Here is an 18720-nt window from a genome sequence, read left to right as displayed (position 1 = left end):
GCCAAGAATGGAATAAGGGTTAATGGAGAGGCAGTTTCTGTAAGCAACACCAGAATGTTTCCTTCCTGCCTTCCTTACAGGATTAGGCCAGTAAAAATTTCTTCTAACAACCGGTTCTCCAAACTGCTTAGAATGTTAACAACCGGTTCTAGCGAATAGGTGCGAACCTGTAGAAACCCACCCCTGATGTTCAGTATGCATTATAACTATCAAAAATAAAACACAAAGACACATCCTTCGCATTCTATACAATTGAATTGAAAATTCAATATAGTAAAAAACTAACTTCTTAAAAACCTCGTTCCACTGGTTAATTGTTCTCACAGTCAGGAAATTCCTCCTTAGTTCCAGGTCGCTTCCCCTCCTTGGTTAGTGTCCACCTGCTGTTGCTTGTCCTGCCTTCAGGTGCTTTGGAGAAGAGCTTGACTCCCTCTACTTTGGGGCAGCCCCTGAGATATCGCAAGGCTGCTATCCTGTCTCTCCTAGTCCTTCTTTTCATTAGACTAGACATTACCCAGTTCCTGCGACGGTTCTTCCTATGTTTTAGCCTCCGGTCCCCTAAAACCATCTTGGCGGCTCCACACAATGCTAGAGGCTCTCTCCCATCTCGCTCTCTAACCTTTGCGTTCTTTCTCAGGATCTGCTACACCGACACCAGCTGCCCTCAGGAAGATCAATACCCACCGAATATCGCCGTCAAAGTCAACCACAGTTATTGTTCGGTTCCGGTAAGTCATGATTGGACGTTTCTCCGGAAGAATCTGGAGGGCCGCGTCTGTTGGAGCTGGGCTTGGCCAGACCCATCTCCACGTGCACAACCTGTTCCTTGCACAGGTAGAGCAAAGAAAAAAAGGGGGGGCAGGTGACCTGGAACCTGGGTGGTATACCTGGCCTTCCTCTTCCGCGAATACCACTGCCTCCCCCCCAAAAAAAATTAGGGGTGCCTGCTGAAGACCTTGGGCAAGAAGGATAACACTGCAGGTTTCCTCTTTCTTGACACACGCACCCCCCTCGCCTCAGTCTCGGGTCGAGCCACCTATGTCTTATAAGCTACCTGCAGAAGCAGGTTCCCCTTACGGCAGGGGTGTCAAACGCGCCTTCATGGAGGGCCGCGCCGGGGTTGTGTTTGACCTCGGAGGGACGGGGTCGGTGTGGCCGGGGAGGGGCATGGCCGTGGTGGGTGTGGCGTGGGGACTCAGGTCGGGGGCACCTGTGGCGGCCAAGTGCCAAGGCAGGACTTCCCTGAGATTCTCCCTCGCTCGTTATAATCCTCCTTCCTTCCATCCGTGCTTCATTTTCTTCTTTTTCCTTCCCTCTTCATTCTCCTTCCTCCTCCCTCCCTTCCTTTTCCTCTTCATTCTCCTTTCTCCTTCCTTCCCCTCTTCCCTTCTTTTTCCTTCCTTGCTCTCTTTCCTTCTTTTTCTTCATCTTCCTTCTTTCCCTTTCTTCTTTCCTCCCCATTCTCCTTTGTTCTTCCTTTGTCTGTTCTTTTTCCTTCCTGGCTCTCTTCCCGTCTTCCCTTCTTTTTCTTCGTCTTTCCTCTTTCCCTTTCTTCTTTCCTTCCTTCCTTTTCTTCTTTTCCCTTCCCGACTCTCTTCCCGTCTTCCCTTCTTTTTCTTCGTCTTTCCTCTTTCCCTTTCTTCTTTCCTTCCTTCCTTTTCTTCTTTTCCCTTCCCGACTCTCTTCCCGTCTTCCCTTCTTTTTCTTCGTCTTTCCTCTTTCCCTTTCTTCTTTCCTTCCTTCCTTTTCTTCTTTTTCCTTCCTGGCTCTCTTCCCGTCTTCCCTTCTTTTTCTTCGTCTTTCCTCTTTCCCTTTCTTCTTTCCTTCCTTCCTTTTCTTCTTTTTCCTTCCTTCCTCTCTTCCTGTCTTCCCTTCTTTTTCTTCGTCTTTCCTCTTTCCCTTTCTTCTTTCCTTCCTTCCTTTTCTTCTTTTTCCTTCCTTCCTCTCTTCCTGTCTTCCCTTCTTTTTCTTCGTCTTTCCTCTTTCCCTTTCTTCTTTCCTTCCTTCCTTTTCTTCTTTTCCCTTCCTGGCTCTCTTCCCGTCTTCCCTTCTTTTTCTTCGTCTTTCCTCTTTCCCTTTCTTCTTTCCTTCCTTCCTTTTCTTCTTTTTCCTTCTTGGCTCTCTTCCCGTCTTCCCTTCTTTTTCTTCGTCTTTCCTCTTTCCCTTTCTTCTTTCCTTCCTTCCTTTTCTTCTTTTTCCTTCCTGGCTCTCTTCCCGTCTTCCCTTCTTTTTCTTCGTCTTTCCTCTTTCCCTTTCTTCTTTCCTTCCTTCCTTTTCTTTTCCTTCCTTCCTCTCTTCCTGTCTTCCCTTCTTTTTCTTCGTCTTTCCTCTTTCCCTTTCTTCTTTCCTTCCTTCCTTTTCTTCTTTTTCCTTCCTTCCTCTCTTCCTGTCTTCCCTTCTTTTTCTTCGTCTTTCCTCTTTCCCTTTCTTCTTTCCTTCCTTCCTTTTCTTTTTCCTTCCTTCCTCTCTTCCCGTCTTCCCTTCTTTTTCTTCGTCTTTCCTCTTTCCCTTTCTTCTTTCCTTCCTTCCTTTTCTTCTTTTTCCTTCCTGGCTCTCTTCCCGTCTTCCCTTCTTTTTCTTCGTCTTTCCTCTTTCCCTTTCTTCTTTCCTTCCTTCCTTTTCTTCTTTTTCCCTTCCCGGCTCTCTTCCCGTCTTCCCTTCTTTTTCTTCGTCTTTCCTCTTTCCCTTTCTTCTTTCCTTCCTTCCTTTTCTTCTTTTTCCTTCCTGGCTCTCTTCCCGTCTTCCCTTCTTTTTCTTCGTCTTTCCTCTTTCCCTTTCTTCTTTCCTTCCTTCCTTTTCTTTTTCCTTCCTTCCTCTCTTCCTGTCTTCCCTTCTTTTTCTTCGTCTTTCCTCTTTCCCTTTCTTCTTTCCTTCCTTCCTTTTCTTCTTTTTCCTTCCTTCCTCTCTTCCCGTCTTCCCTTCTTTTTCTTCGTCTTTCCTCTTTCCCTTTCTTCTTTCCTTCCTTCCTTACTTTTCTTCTTTTTCCTTCCTTCCTCTCTTCCCATCTTTTTCTTCGTCTTTCCTCTTTCTCCTTTCCTGTCCTTTCTTGCACGCTCAAAGGCAAAAACGGAGCCGGGGAGGGGCAGGCGGGTGCAGCCTCCCTGCTCCCCAGTTTCGGCCTGGACGACCTCCTGCAGCCCTTTGCCAGTGAAAACAAAGCTCCATTTTTGGGGTGGTGGGGGCGAGCTCCATTTTCACTGGAAGAGGCACCATTGTCCGGTCCTTTGCTCTTTCCAGGCCGACCCTGAAGGCCAGATCCAAGCAATCTAACCATAACAACACATTAACCGTAACAACACAAGCGCACACAATAGATACAAACTCAAGGTTAACCGCACCAAACTTGATTGCAGGAAATACAACTTCAGCCACAGAGGGGTCAATGCCTGGAATACTCTGCCTGACTCTGCAGGTTTCTTCCCCAAACCCCAAAAACTTTAACCTTAGACTGTCTACTATTGACCTCACCCCTTTCCTAAGAGGTCTGTAAGGGGGCGTGCATAAGCGCACCGACGTGCCTACCGTCCCTGTCCTATTGTTTCTTTTTATTTTCTTACATGTACCCATTGCATGTGTTCCTAATGATGTATATACTTATACCTATTCTCTTGTAAGCGATTGACAAATCAAAATAAATAAATTAAAAAAAAAATCCACAGGCGTTGAGTTTGACACTCCTGCCTTCTGGCGTCTGATCTCCATGTTCACATCGTTGAGATCCGTGGTGAGATTCGAAAATGTGTACCACCGGTTCGGTGGGCGCGGCTTGGTGGGCGTGGCAGGGGAAGGATATCCTGTAAAATCCCCCCCTTCCCTCCCCACCCCCACTAACCTGCTTTCCAGCTCCGTTCTCCTGTGCAGGGTAACCAAAGGAGACCCGGCTGATCAGCTGGGACTCAATGGGAGGCAGAGGATAGATGGGGTTGGCGGGGCCAGTCAGAGGTGGGATTGGCCGGTTCTCTGAACTACTCGATATTTCCGCTACCGGTTCTGCAGAACTGGTCAGAACCGGCTGAATCCCACCTCTGGTGCGAGATGGGGCTTCCTCTACCCTCAGAGAGCAGTGGGGGTTCTCACTTTGGTGCACTTCTCAATGACCTGATGACGAGCATAAGTTTGTTCTATGCACTTTCTGCCTTTCAGCCAGCAGAAAAAAGAACGCCAGCATAAGTGGGCTTGTCCTATTTTGACCTTCAACGATGCCTTTTCGTTAAGATAGAGAAGTTATAGACCAGGTTACTAACCTTAAGTATACTTATTTCACTGTCAGTAGTCTTTACAGGAGTGTCCATAAGGTAAGGTCAGAACAGTCCCAAAAGTTGTGACACACACAAAGAAACATCAGAGCTACTACTATGCTGCCATCTACAGCTGCCATCTTGATATGTTTAATAATACCCTGAGATACCCTAGATTCTTGCAAAGATTAAGAAAGAATCATTCAGTCTGTTTTAGTACATTTCAAGTACTATGCCACAATCACAATGAAAGCTGGTCCCTTTCAAACAACCCCTTTCTCTCTCTGTGTTTTTTTCTCCAGGGATACTATCCTTCCAACAAGCCCGGGGTAGAGCCGAAGAGGCCTTGTCGTCCCATCAACCTTACTCATCTCATGTACCTGTCTTCCGCCACCAACCGCATCACCATCATCTGGGGGAATTACGGGAAGGTGAGTCTCGTGTCGGCCCGCCGGGGAGAAAGCAAGCAGCCAGCAGCCATTTCAGGGGTTGGCACTTCTGGCCCAGGGTGGGGGAAGGGATTCGTTTTTCCCAGGTGTGCTTGACTCTACCTCCGGCCTAGGAGAGGCCAACCTGGCTGGTTTACTGTCAACTGTAAAGACCCTCTGGGCGTTCCGGCCCAGGGCAAGGGACTTCAAAGTAGCTTTTAGAGTTACAAAAACAACACTAGCCCCGAGGATGTTACCTCGTTGGGTCGTGAAATGCTGCAAGAGAGACACTGGGTTCACGGTTCTCCTCCTCCTCGCAAACCCTCCTCCCTTCTAGCATTGGTGATGCTACCTAGTTGGATAATAAAATGCCTGCAAGAAAACGAGCCAGCTCAGAGAGCGCCAAGGACCCCACAACCCTCCTCCTCTTCGTCTCCTCCTCTCCAGAAATCCCACTCCCTTTCTAGCACTGATAATGTTACCTAGTCGGGTCATGAAATGTCTGCAAAAGAGACACCGGGTTCAGAGGGCACTAAGGATCCCACAGTAGTTGTTCTTCTTGTCCTTCTCCTTCACCAGTTTTGGTCACCACACAATTAAAAAGATGTTGAGACTCTAGAAATCAGAGTGCAGAGAAGAGCCACCAAGATGATTAGGGGACTGGAGACTAAAACATACAATGAACGGTTGCAGGAACTGGGCCTGGCTAGTCTAGGGAAGAGAAGGACCAGGGGAGACAGGAGAGCAGTCTTCCAATATTTGAGGAGGGGCTGCCACAGAGAGGAGGGAAGGGGGTCAAGCTATTTTCTAATGCGCCTGTAGACCAGACAAGGAATAATGGATGGAAACTGAACAAGGAGAGATTCAAACTAGAAATAAGGAGAAACTTTCTGACAGGGAGAACAATCAACCCATGGAACAGAAGTTGCCCTCGGAAGTTGTGGGAGCATCATCACTTGAGACCTTCAAGAAGAGACTGGACTGCCATTTGTCAGGAATGGTGTAGGGGGTCTTGCTTGGGCGGGGGGGTTGGACTAGATGACCTGCAAGATCCCTTCCAACTCTGTTCATCTGTTAATCCTTCTCCACCTCTCTTTCTGCTTCTCCTTCTCCTCCTGTCCCATTTCATTCTTGCACTGATAATGTTACCTTGTTGGCTAACGAAACCGCCTGTAAGGAAACCCCTCAAACTCTTGTACACTTTTGTGTCCTTCCTGTTCTTTACAGAGCTACTCCGTGGGCCTCTTCCTGGTGCGACAGACAACGTCGTCAGAGTTGTTGCAGCGGTTAAAAACCATCGGCATTAAACACCCGGAACTGTGCAAGGCCCTCGGTGAGTCGGTGCAACGAACTCTCCTTCCATATCCTCTCTGGCCCCTTTCGTCCGGAACTGAATCTTTCGCTTCATCTAAGGCAGGGGTCTCCAACCTTGGCAACTTTAAGACTTGTGGACTTCAACTCCCAGAATTCCTCAGCCAGCTTTCCTCAGCCAACTTTAAGACTTGTGGACTTCAACTCCCAGAATTCCTCATGCCTTTTCTGTCAAAAGGAAAGATACGAAGATCGTGCAAACGGACTAGAAAAGGCAGGAGGAGCTGCGGGGCGTCTCCCGAGGGGAGTTTGGGGATTTTTTTTGGACGGGGCTTCAGCTTCAGTTTTTGCCCTGGTCTTTCAAAGCTAAGCAAGGCTACGGCTTCTTCCAGAGCAAATAAGTGAGGAAGGGAGAAATGGAGGGAGGGAAGGAATGAAGGGAGAGAGGGAGGGGGAGAAGGAAGAAAAGAGAGAACAGAAAGACGGAAGGAAGGAAATAAATTGAGGAAGTGAAGGAATGAAAGGAGGGAGTGAGGGAGAGAGGAAAGACAAATGGGAGGGAGGGAGGGAAGGAGGAAGAAAGTAATTGAGGAAGGAAGGATGGACAAAAGGAGGGAGAGAAGAAAGGAAGGAAATTGAGGGAGCAAGGAAGGAAATAAGGAAGGAATGAAGGGAGACATGGAGGGAGAAAAGGAATGAAGGGAGAGTGGGGGAGAGAAGGAAGGGAGAGAAGGAAAAAAGAAGAAGGAAGGAAGGAAATATATTGAGGAAGTGAAGAAGGAATGAAAGAAGGGAGGGAGGGAGGAAAGACAGATGGAGGGAAGAAAGGAAGGAAGAAAATTAGTGAGGAAGGGAGTATGGATGGGCAAATGGAGGAAGGGAAGGAAGAAAGGAAGGATGGACAAATGGAGGGAGGGAAGAAAGGAAGGAAATAAGGAAAGGAAGGAAGGAGGGAGGGAGAAAAAGAAGGGAGAGAAGGAAGAAAAAAGGAAGGAAGGTCCATTTAGTTAAAAAATAAATAAATAATGGCTGAGGAATTCTGGGAGTTGAAGTCCACAAGTCTTAAAGTTGCCAAGGTTGGAGACCCCTGATTAAGGCGTTTAAATTGCAGGATTAAAAATCAAGGAATTTGCAGTACAGGGAGTCCTGGACTTAACAACATTTCATTTAGTGACCGTTCAAAGTTACAACGGCACTGAAAAAAAAGTGACTTACAACCATGTTTCACGGTTACAACCTTTTGCAGCATCCCCATGGTCACGTGACCAAAAGCCAGAGGCTGGGCAACTGATTCACATTTACGACTGCTGCGGTGTTCCCTTTTGCGACCTTCTGACCCGCCAATTTTAATGGGGAAACCAGATTCACTTAACAACTGGGTGTCAGAATTCCGGCGGTCCCCCCCCCCCCCTTTAAATCATGAGTCTCGAGCCAAAACTTCCAAAGGATTTATTGGAAGTTAACATGTCGGGCACTGCCTGGGTGTAGCTGACTCTGAAGCACATAATTCACTGTCACCCTTGACCCTGGTTTTCCCCCGACCCCTCTGGGTGTATCGTAATTCATATCCTCCAATGGGACACCTCCATAGTCCAGAGTCATCCAGTGTGCTCTCCAGTTAGAATTTTGTGCGGCAGAAACTTCAGTCGCCTAGTTACAACCTCTGGAAACATTTATGGAACGCAGTTTCGGTTTGCAAGCTGCTGCACTGCTCCCCTCTCCCTTTCTGTTGGCAACTCTAAAAAGACCAGAGAAATATTTCATGAGTTGACACCCAGGGTCACTCACGTAACAACTGCAAGGATTCACTTAACAACTGTGGCCAAGAAAAGTCATAAAACGGGACAACACTCACTTCACAAATTGCTCCCTTAGCAACGCGAACTCTGGGCTCAATTGTGGTTGTGAGTTTGAGGGCTACCTGTAATAAACAGGCCAACATTAGAAATACCGTGTACACACACGCACGTGTGTGTGTGCATGTGTATGTGTGTGTGTATATATATATATATATATATATATATATATATATATATATATATATATATATATATATATATATATATATATATATATATATATATATGGATCTTTGGTTGTTCGGGTTTCTCCCGCGTAAGATTCGAAGTATCTAGGCAACGTTTCGATGAAGTCTCATTCATCATCTTCAGGCTTCTGTCTCCGGCTCTGTGCTTCTCAGAGTAATGTGAGATTGCAGCTGCTTCCTCCTTTTAACTGCCAGTGGGGGTGGGACTTGATTGGGTGGGGGCTTGGCTGTGTTCTGATTGGGTGGGGTGTGTTCTCATTGGTAGGGGGTTTGGCTGTGTTCTGATTGGTTGGGGGTTAGCCGTGTTCTGATTGGTTGGAGGCGTGTTCTGTTCAGGTGGGGCTTGGTTGTGCTCAGGTTAGTCTTAGTTGCTGGGGATTTGAGCTGGAGAGTTGTGATCTTGCTGTTTGGCTTCTAGTTCGTGGTCCTGCTGCATCTTCATGGTGGGTGTCGGTTTGCTTCATGTATGGCTCAGAGGGGTTTGAAGTGGGTAGTGATGCAGCTGCAGTGCAGCTTCTGGTCCATGGTCGTTTCTCATTTTCTGAATGGGTGGGAGTCTGTTTTCTACATGGAAGTGTGGTGGTGGCATCTTGTGTGGCTCTCATGGGTGTGGGTCCGGTGTCCTTCTTCATGTTAGGTACTCGTCTGTTCATGAGGGCGGGTTTCCAAATGGCTGGAAGGCGGGAGGTGTCATCTCGTTTGTTCATGCTGTGTGGGCGTTTTTCTATCTCTATGGCTTCTCTGATTATTCTGCTGTTGAAGTGTTCGGTTTTGGCGATAGTTCTGGTATTTTTAAAATCAATTTCATGTCCTGTGGCTTTGAGGTGTTGGACCAGGGAAGAGGTCGTTTCTTCTTTTTGATTGAGTTCTTATGTTCTTCAATGCGTGCACTTATTCTTCTGTTAGTTTGTCCAATGTATGTGGTAGGGCAGGCAGTGCAGGGGATTTCGTATACTCCTTGGTTTTCTAATTCGATTTTGTCTTTGGGGTTTCTTAGGATGGTGGATATTTTTCTGTTTGTGCAGAATGCTGTTTTGATGTTGTGTTTTTGGAGGATCTTGCTAATTTTGTCTGTAGTGCCTTTTATATATGGGAGGAGGGCTTTACCGTTTTCTTGTTCTCTGTCTTGGATTTTGGTTGGGGTTTCTTTTTGGATTAGGTGGGTAATCTTCTTTCTTTGGAATCCATTGGCTGTAAGTACGTTGGTGAGAGTGTGTAGTTCGGTTTTTGGTGTTGTTCATCGGCTAAGCATTTTGTTCTGGAGATGAGTGTCTTGGCTACGGAATTGATCTGTGCTGGGTGGTGGTGTGAGAGTGCATGTAGATAGCGGTTAGTATGTGTTTTCTTCTGGTAGATGGTGTGTCCTAGGGAGCCATTGGATCTTTTGTATACCAAGACATCTAGGAAGGAAGTTGATTGTTGGCTTCTGTTTCCATGGTGAATTGTATTTTGGGGTGTAGGCTGTTGAGGTATGTGAGGAAGTTGTTCAGTTTTTCTTTCCCGTGTGGCCAGATTATGAAGGTGTCATCTACGTATCTGAGCCAGAGTTTGGGTTTGTGGTCGTATTTTTCTAGAGCTTGTGTTTCAAAGTGTTCCATGTAGAGGTTTGCGATAACAGGTGAGAGGGGTGATCCCATGGGTGCTCCTTCTATTTGTTTGTATTTTTGTCCATTGTAGGTGAAGTAAGTATTGGATAGGCAGTGGTTGGTTAGATCTAGGATGTGCTTGGGGGGTTGTATTTGTTTTGGATGGCTGTCAAGGCTTCTTTTATTGGCACTTGGGTGAAGAGGGATATGACATCGAAGCTTACTAGTAGGTCGCTAGGTTGTAAGTTTTGTTTCTTTATGATCTCGATGAACTGGAATGAGTTTCTTACGTGTGAGTTGATGGATTCTGCATAGGGTTGTAGTTGTTTGGCAAGAAATTTGGCCAGGTTTTGTAGAGGTGAGCCTATGGAGCTGACTATTGGTCTGAGTGGGGTTCCTTCTTTGTGTATTTTGGGGAGACCATAAAGCTTGGGGCATCTCCCCACTCAGACCAATAGTCAGCTCCATAGGCTCACCTCTACAAAACCTGGCCAAATTTCTTGCCAAACAACTACAACCCTATGCAGAATCCATCAACTCACACGTAAGAAACTCATTCCAGTTCATCGAGATCATAAAGAAACAAAACTTACAACCTAGTGACCTACTAGTAAGCTTCGATGTCATATCCCTCTTCACCCAAGTGCCAATAAAAGAAGCCTTGACAGCCATCCAAAACAAATACAACCCCCCCAAGCACATCCTAGATCTAACCAACCACTGCCTATCCAATACTTACTTCACCTACAATGGACAAAAATACAAACAAATAGAAGGAGCACCCATGGGATCACCCCTCTCACCTGTTATCGCAAACCTCTACATGGAACACTTTGAAACACAAGCTCTAGAAAAATACGACCACAAACCCAAACTCTGGCTCAGATACGTAGATGACACCTTCATAATCTGGCCACACGGGAAAGAAAAACTGAACAACTTCCTCACATACCTCAACAGCCTACACCCCAAAATACAATTCACCATGGAAACAGAAGCCAACAATCAACTTCCCTTCCTAGATGTCTTGGTATACAAAAGATCCAATGGCTCCCTAGGACACACCATCTACCAGAAGAAAACACATACTAACCGCTATCTACATGCACTCTCACACCACCACCCAGCACAGATCAATTCCGTAGCCAAGACACTCATCTCCAGAACAAAATGCTTAGCCGATGAACAACACCAAAAACCGAACTACACACTCTCACCAACGTACTTACAGCCAATGGATTCCAAAGAAAGAAGATTACCCACCTAATCCAAAAAGAAACCCCAACCAAAATCCAAGACAGAGAACAAGAAAACGGTAAAGCCCTCCTCCCATATATAAAAGGCACTACAGACAAAATTAGCAAGATCCTCCAAAAACACAACATCAAAACAGCATTCTGCACAAACAGAAAAATATCCACCATCCTAAGAAACCCCAAAGACAAAATCGAATTAGAAAACCAAGGAGTATACGAAATCCCCTGCACTGCCTGCCCTACCACATACATTGGACAAACTAACAGAAGAATAAGTGCACGCATTGAAGAACATAAGAACTCAATCAAAAAGAAGAAACGACCTCTTCCCTGGTCCAACACCTCAAAGCCACAGGACATGAAATTGATTTTAAAAATACCAGAACTATCGCCAAAACCGAACACTTCAACAGCAGAATAATCAGAGAAGCCATAGAGATAGAAAACGCCCACACAGCATGAACAAACGAGATGACACCTCCCGCCTTCCAGCCATTTGGAAACCCGCCCTCATGAACAGACGAGTACCTAACATGAAGAAGGACACCGGACCCACACCCATGAGAGCCACACAAGATGCCACCACCACACTTCCATGTAGAAAACAGACTCCCACCCATTCAGAAAATGAGAAACGACCATGGACCAGAAGCTGCACTGCAGCTGCATCACTACCCACTTCAAACCCCTCTGAGCCATACATGAAGCAAACCGACACCCACCATGAAGATGCAGCAGGACCACGAACTAGAAGCCAAACAGCAAGATCACAACTCTCCAGCTCAAATCCCCCAGCAACTAAGACTAACCTGAGCACAACCAAGCCCCCACCTGAACAGAACACGCCTCCAACCAATCAGAACACGGCTAACCCCCAACCAATCAGAACACAGCCAAACCCCCTACCAATGAGAACACACCCCACCCAATCAGAACACAGCCAAGCCCCCACCCAATCAAGTCCCACCCCCACTGGCAGTTAAAAGGAGGAAGCAGCTGCAATCTCACATTACTCTGAGAAGCACAGAGCCGGAGACAGAAGCCTGAAGATGATGAATGAGACTTCATCGAAACGTTGCCTAGATACTTCGAATCTTACGCGGAGAAAACCCAACAACCAAAGATCCACATATAAATACCATGAGAACCTCAGAAAACATATATATATATATATATATATATTCTCACTCTGAGAAGCACAGAGCCAAAGACAGAAGCCTGAAGATGATGAATGAGACTTCATCGAAACGTTGCCTAGATACTTCGAATCTTACGCGGGAGAAAACCCGAACAACCAAAGATCCACATACAAATATCCGCGAGAACCTCAGAAAACATATATATATATATATATGTATATGTATATGTATATGTATATGTATATGTGTGTGTATATATATATATATATATATATATTTATATATTTATATATTTTGTGCACGGCACAACTGAGCTTGAAAAAGCAGGAAAGAAGAGGATTTTCAACTGCTGTGCACAGCGCTTTTCAGCTATCTGGGTGGCACAGCTTAAGGTTTATTACATGCATGCGCAGCACGCAGGAGATGCACAAAATGTAGTTGAATTGCACCACTGGACTAACACATCGGTTGAATTGCACCACTGGACTACATCCAATTGATCAGATAACAATTATCCATTTAAAAAAATAATAATTGGTGTTTCCCGGGTATTTTATCAGGTGAGGCATTAGGAGATGGGTCTGTGAGTCCTTAAGAGAAAGTACAGTATAAGTAGGACATGGGCTGTAGTTTCAACAGCCCCTTTTCTACAGGAGCTATTATTTATAAAAATAGATGTTTGTATTTTATAGGCTACAGGGGCTATTTCTGTTTTATGGAAAGAGCCCCTGTAGTTCTTTTAGGATCATAAAGGATGTTCTTATATTTGCTGTTCTGGCCCAGCCTTAGCAGAAGCAAGAAACAGACCCCTTGTCACGAAAATCCCCTCTTCATTTACCTCTTGTGAATTAATGGCCTTCACCCACCGAAATGTGGGTGGAGTTAATGGCAGCAACAGATCTTATCAGTTCCTTGCAATAATTGCAAGGCCGTCCCAGCCGAAAGGCTGCCAATGAAGTTCTGGCAAGCAGTCTCTGTGGCAGGAAACACCATGAGCAAAATCTTCAGAAAGACGAATTGTTGTCTCCTACGACAAACCACTCCCCTTTCCTTCGATTTATTCTCCCAGCCAGGGAGGGGCCATTCAGCGTCCAGTGTATGCTCTGGGCACACGTGCATCTGGAACAGGCCCCAGCTGTTCTTCCTCCTCACTCGTAGCAGCCTCCAAAGGCAGCTGCCTCTCCGGTGGCTGGGAAATGTTGGACAGCCCTGTCTTGTCTCTGCTTCCGACACAAAGCATCCACCAGAGCCTTCCTCAGGCTCCAGCACTGGCCCAAGTTCCTCCGCAACCTCCTCATTGTCCGATTCTGGCAGCTGGCGGGCCACAACATTTGCCCTCCAAGACTGCTGCGGGAAATGGCTTGCAGCATGCTAAAGATGGAATGGAATGGAATATAGAATAGAATAGAATAGTATAGAGTAGGAATATAGAATTGAAGAGGAGAGGAGAGGAGAGGAGAGAAGAGAAGAGAAGAGAAGAGAAGAGAAGAGAAGAGAAGAGAAGAGAAGAGAAGAGAATATGGAATGAATAGAATAGAATAGAATAGAATAGAATAGAATAGAATAGAATAGAATAGAATAGAATAGAATAGAATAGAATAGAATAGAATAGAAATATAGAATGGAAGAAGAGAAGAGGAGTATATAGAAGGGAATGAATAGAATAGAATAGGAATATAGAATGGAAGAAGAGAAGAGGAGAGAGTATATAGAATGGAATGGAATGGAATAGAAATAGAATAGAATAGTATAGAATAGGAATATAGAATGGAAGAAGAGAAGAGAAGGGAGTATATGGAATGGAATGGAATAGAATAGAATAGGAATATGGAATGGAAGAGAAGAGAAGAGAAAAGAAGAGAAGAGTATATAAAATGGAATGAATAGAATAGAATAGAGTAGGAATACAGAATGGAAGAAGAGAAGAGAGTATACGGAATGGAATAGAATAGAAATATAGAATGGAAGAAGAGAACAGAGTATATGGAATGGAATGGAATGGAATGGAATGGAATAGAATAGGAATATAGAATGGAAGAAGAGGAGAGAGTATATAGAATGGAATGGAATGGAAGAGAATAGAATAGGAATATAGAATGGAAGAAGAGAAGAGTATATAGAATGGAATGAATAGAATAGAATAGAATAGAATAGAATAGAATAGAATAGAATAGGAATATAGAATGGAATGAGAATAGAATAGAATAGAATAGAATAGAATAGAATAGCTTAACCGAGTCAGAAGGGACCTTCTAGTCCAACCCCCTGCCTAGGCAGGAAACCCTACACCGCTACACCACTTCAAGCAAATGGTTATCCAACATCTTTTAAAAAACTTCCAGTGTTGTAGCATTCACAAATTTTGGAGGCAAGTTGTTCCACTGATTAATTGTTCTGTCAGGAAATTCCTCCTTAGTTCTAAGTTGCTTCTCTCCTTGATTAGTTTCTACCCATTGCTGCTTCTCCTGCTCTCAGATGATTTGGAGAGTAGCTTGACTGCCTCTTCTTTGTGGCAGCCCCCAAGATACTGGAACACTGCTATAGTGTCACCCTTAGTTCTTCTCTTCCCTAGACTAGCCATGCTCAGTTCCTGCAACCGTTCTTCATATGTTTTAACCTCCAGTCCCCTAATCCTCTTGGTTGCTCTTCTCTGCACTCTTTCTAGAATCTCAACATCTTTTTTATACATCGTGGCGACCAAAACTGGATGCAGTATTCCAAGTGTGGCCTTATTTACCAAGTCCTTATAAAGTGATATCAACACTTCATATGATCTTGATTCTATCCCTCTGTTTATGCATCCTAGAACTGTGTTGGCTTTTTTTTTGACAGATGCTGCACAGTTAACGCCCATCAGGGTTTGGGGACAGTTTCACGATGTACAGTAAATTCTCCGCTGCTTTAAAAACATCTCCTTGACTGCAACAGTCAAGGAAATGGATGAAAGCATGAACTCCAGATCTGCTGAAGAAAGCCAGGGAGGTGGCTTTTGGCTGCTGCAGAGATCACAAGGGGAATCTCACCAGCTGCATCCAATCTCTGTTCTGGTTTCGTTTTACCAGTCGTCCTAGCCCAGCATTTTTTGCACTTAAGCCAGGCATTTGTTAAGTGACTTCGGCCCCATTCTAAGGATTTTTCTTGGCACGTTGGTCAAGCAGAAACCCCGCAGTTATTAAAATTTGCAGTACTTTTGTGAAGTACTGTTTCCCCATTGACTTTGCTTTTCAGAAGGTCACCGGAGGGGGGTGGAGGGAAATCACACGACCCCATGACTCGGCGACCGTCGTAATACGAACCAGTTGCCAAGTGTCCGAATTTTGAACGTATGACGATGGGGACGCTATGATGGTCATAAATTGAAAAATGGTGATAAGATAAGATGAGGAGAGGAGAGAGAGAGAGAAAAAGAAAAAAAGAAAGAAAGAAAAAGTAAAAGAGAAAGAAGGAAAGAAAGTAAAAGAGAGAAAGGAAAGAAAAAAGGAAGGAAAGAAAGAAAGGAAAAGAAAGAAAAAAAGGAAGGAAAGAAAAAATAAAGGAGAAAGAAAGATGGGAGTGAAAGGGAGGAGAGGCAAGAATGGAAAAGGAAAAGGAAGGGAGGAAGGATAAAGAAGAAGGAAGAAACAAAGAGGAAAGGAGGGAGGGAGGAAGGAAGGAAAGAAAAAGGGAGGGAAGGAAGAGGAGACAACTTTTATTGTCCCTCTTTTCTGAATATCCTGGCACACATTAAAACGTAAAGTTGCTTTTTTCAGTGCTGTTGTAACTTCGATTGGTCACTAAACAAATCGTAAGTCAAGGAGTAACTGCAACAGAAGCTGCCTGAAGAGATGGGCTCTAGGTTCTCTGCCTCATATACTGCCCCTTCAGATGAATCTTGCAAGTGGCCTCAAATTGGGCCAGATCAGAGGTGACCTTGAAGAAGGAACCTCATCATCTCTGATCTTCGAGGGAATTTGGGCCACCAAAGCTCAGCTCTGACTGCTTCTTGGTTCTCATTTTGTCTTCTTTTCCACACCCTTTGACCCCCTTCCCCAATTCTGCAGTCAAAGAGAAGTTGCGGCTGGATCCAGAGAGCGAAATTGCCACCACTGGCGTCCGAGTATCTTTAATATGCCCGGTAAGCACTGTGCTGCAAGGCAGAACTTCCAACAAAAGGCACTTCTGGACAGAAAAGCTAAATGGCGCATCTGCTAGCCAGCAGTCATAAGCGGCTGGTCGGTGAGAACCTATTTTGCTGGGTGTCAAATGCACCCGTGAAATTTTGAGCCTTTGAATCCAGTCTCTGAGATTCTTAACCAGTTTTTAAAGTTCTGCTCCAGCTTACTGGGTGGAGGACCAAGTACCACTTTCACCCCCTTGTGGAAGGAGATTCATCTATCTATCCATCCATCCATCCAACTAAGCAACCAACCATCTCTCCATCCCTCCCACCAACTCTCTTGTCCATTTGACCAACCAAGCAACCAACTATCCACTAATCCAATCAATCACCAACTGAGCAACCAGCCCACTCTCCATCCATCCATGCATGGATGCATCCATCCATCCAACCGACCCCCATCCATCCCTCCTCCCACCCTCCCACTAACTCTCCATCCAGCCACTCGACCAACCAACCCCGATTTGCCTCCCTCCCTCCCTCCAACTTTTCATCCAGCCATCCGATCAACCAACCAACTCTCCATCCATTTGAACAACCAAACAACCAAATATCCATCCAATCAACCAACCAACCATCTACCCATCCATTCATCCATCCCTGCTCCCTCCCTCCCACCAACTCCTCATCCGAGCAACCAACTATCAATCCATCCCATCCATCCATCCATTCAACCAACCCTCCCTCCCTCCCAATCAACCATCTCTCCATCTATCCATCCAACCTTTTCTCTCACCAACCAACCAACCAACCATCTCCATCCATCGATCCATCCATCCAATCAACCCTCCCTCCCTCCCTCCCAATCAACCATCTCTCCACCTATCCATCCAACCTTTCCTCTCACCAACCAACCAACCAACCATCTCTCCATCCATCCATCCAACCAACCAACCCTCCCTCCCTCCCAATCAACCATCTATCCATCTATCCATCCAACCTTTCCTCTCACCAACCAACCAACCATCTCTCCATCCATCCATCCAACCAACCAACCCTCCCTCCCAGTCAGCCATCTCTCCATCTATCCATCCAACCTTTTCTCTCACCAACCAACCAACCAACCATCTCCATCCATCCATCCATCCATCGATGCATCCATCCAATCAACCCTCCCTCCCTCCCTCCCAATCAACCATCTCTCCATCTATCCATCCAACCTTTTCTCTCACCAACCAACCAACCAACCATCTCCATCCATCCATCCATCCATCCATCCATCGATGCATCCATCCAATCAACCCTCCCTCCCTCCCTCCCAATCAACCATCTCTCCATCTCTCCATCCAACCTTTCCTCTCACCAACCAACCAACCAACCATCTCTCCATCCATCCATCCATCCATCCGTCCAACCAACCCTCCTCCCTCCGACTAATCAACCATCTCTCCATCCATCCAACCAACCCTCCTCCCTCCCACTAATCAACCCTCTCTCCATCCATCCAACCAACCCTCCTCCCTCCCACTAATCAACCATCTCTCCATCCATCCAACCAACCCTCCTCCCTCCCACTAATCAACTATCTCTCCATCCATCCATCCAACCAACCCTCTTCCCTCCCACTCGCCATCTCTCCATCTATCCATCCAACCTTTCCTCTCACCAACCAACCAACCAACCATCTCTCCATCCATCCATCCATCCATCCGTCCAACCAACCCTCCTCCCTCCGACTAATTAACCATCTCTCCATCCGTCCAACCAACCCTCCTCCCTCCGACTAATCAACCATCTCTCCATCCATCCAACCAACCCTCCTCCCTCCCACTAATCAACCCTCTCTCCATCCATCCAACCAACCCTCCTCCCTCCCACTAATCAACCATCTCTCCATCCATCCATCCAACCAACCCTCTTCCCTCCCACTCGCCATCTCTCCATCCATCCAACCCTCCCTCTCATCAACCAACCAACCAACTCTCCATCCATCCATCCATCCATCCATCCATCCATCCAATTCTCCCTCCCTCCCACTAATCAACCATCTCTCCATCCAGCCCTCCCTCTCACCAACCAACCAACCAACTCTCCATCCCTCCCTCCAACTCACAAACCACCAGCCAACCAACCAAATAGCTTGCCTATTGCTCCCACCCTGGAGGTTTTTAAGAAGAGACCAGACTGCCATTTGTTTGGAATGACATAGCGTCTCCTGCTAGAGCAGGGGGTTGGACTAGAAGACCTCCAAGGTCCCTTCCAACTCCGTTATGCTGTATTTGATCAGGTTCTATTCTAGATTCATTTTTATTTATTTATTTTTGCCTGTGGCTCTCATGCAGTTTTTTTTTTTTTTCTTCCTCCCTCTTCCGAAGCTGGTAAAGATGCGCCTGTCGGTACCGTGTCGGGCGGAAACGTGTGCCCACCTGCAGTGCTTCGATGCGGTTTTCTACCTGCAGATGAACGAGAAGAAACCCACGTGGATGTGTCCGGTGTGTGACAAACCAGCCACGTATGATCAGCTGATGATCGATGGGTTAGTTGAGTCAGTTTACTTCCCAACATAATGCAGGACACTTCATTACAGGAATCCCAGGAGGGTCAAGAAACTTGGGTGGG

General features: G+C 45.9%; 1 protein-coding gene across 2 annotated transcripts in view; it reads left to right on the top strand.

Annotated features, from left to right (window-relative positions):
* PIAS4 (protein inhibitor of activated STAT 4) overlaps nt 1-18720 on the top strand; it is a 54767-nt gene that overhangs the window by 29030 nt on the left and 7017 nt on the right. For both annotated transcript variants that reach the window (XM_026721527.2, XM_026721529.2), the window contains exons 5-9: nt 638-728; nt 4541-4669; nt 5894-5999; nt 16046-16119; nt 18477-18637. In XM_026721527.2, the coding sequence (XP_026577312.1) occupies nt 638-728; nt 4541-4669; nt 5894-5999; nt 16046-16119; nt 18477-18637 (561 nt within the window). The remainder of the gene's footprint in view (nt 1-637; nt 729-4540; nt 4670-5893; nt 6000-16045; nt 16120-18476; nt 18638-18720) is intronic.

Source organism: Pseudonaja textilis, chromosome 1, assembly GCF_049901715.1.
Source record: "Pseudonaja textilis isolate UNSWEBS1 chromosome 1, rPseTex1.2, whole genome shotgun sequence".
Lineage (NCBI taxonomy): Eukaryota > Metazoa > Chordata > Lepidosauria > Squamata > Elapidae > Pseudonaja > Pseudonaja textilis.
This window is presented reverse-complemented; position numbering and strand designations above follow the sequence as displayed.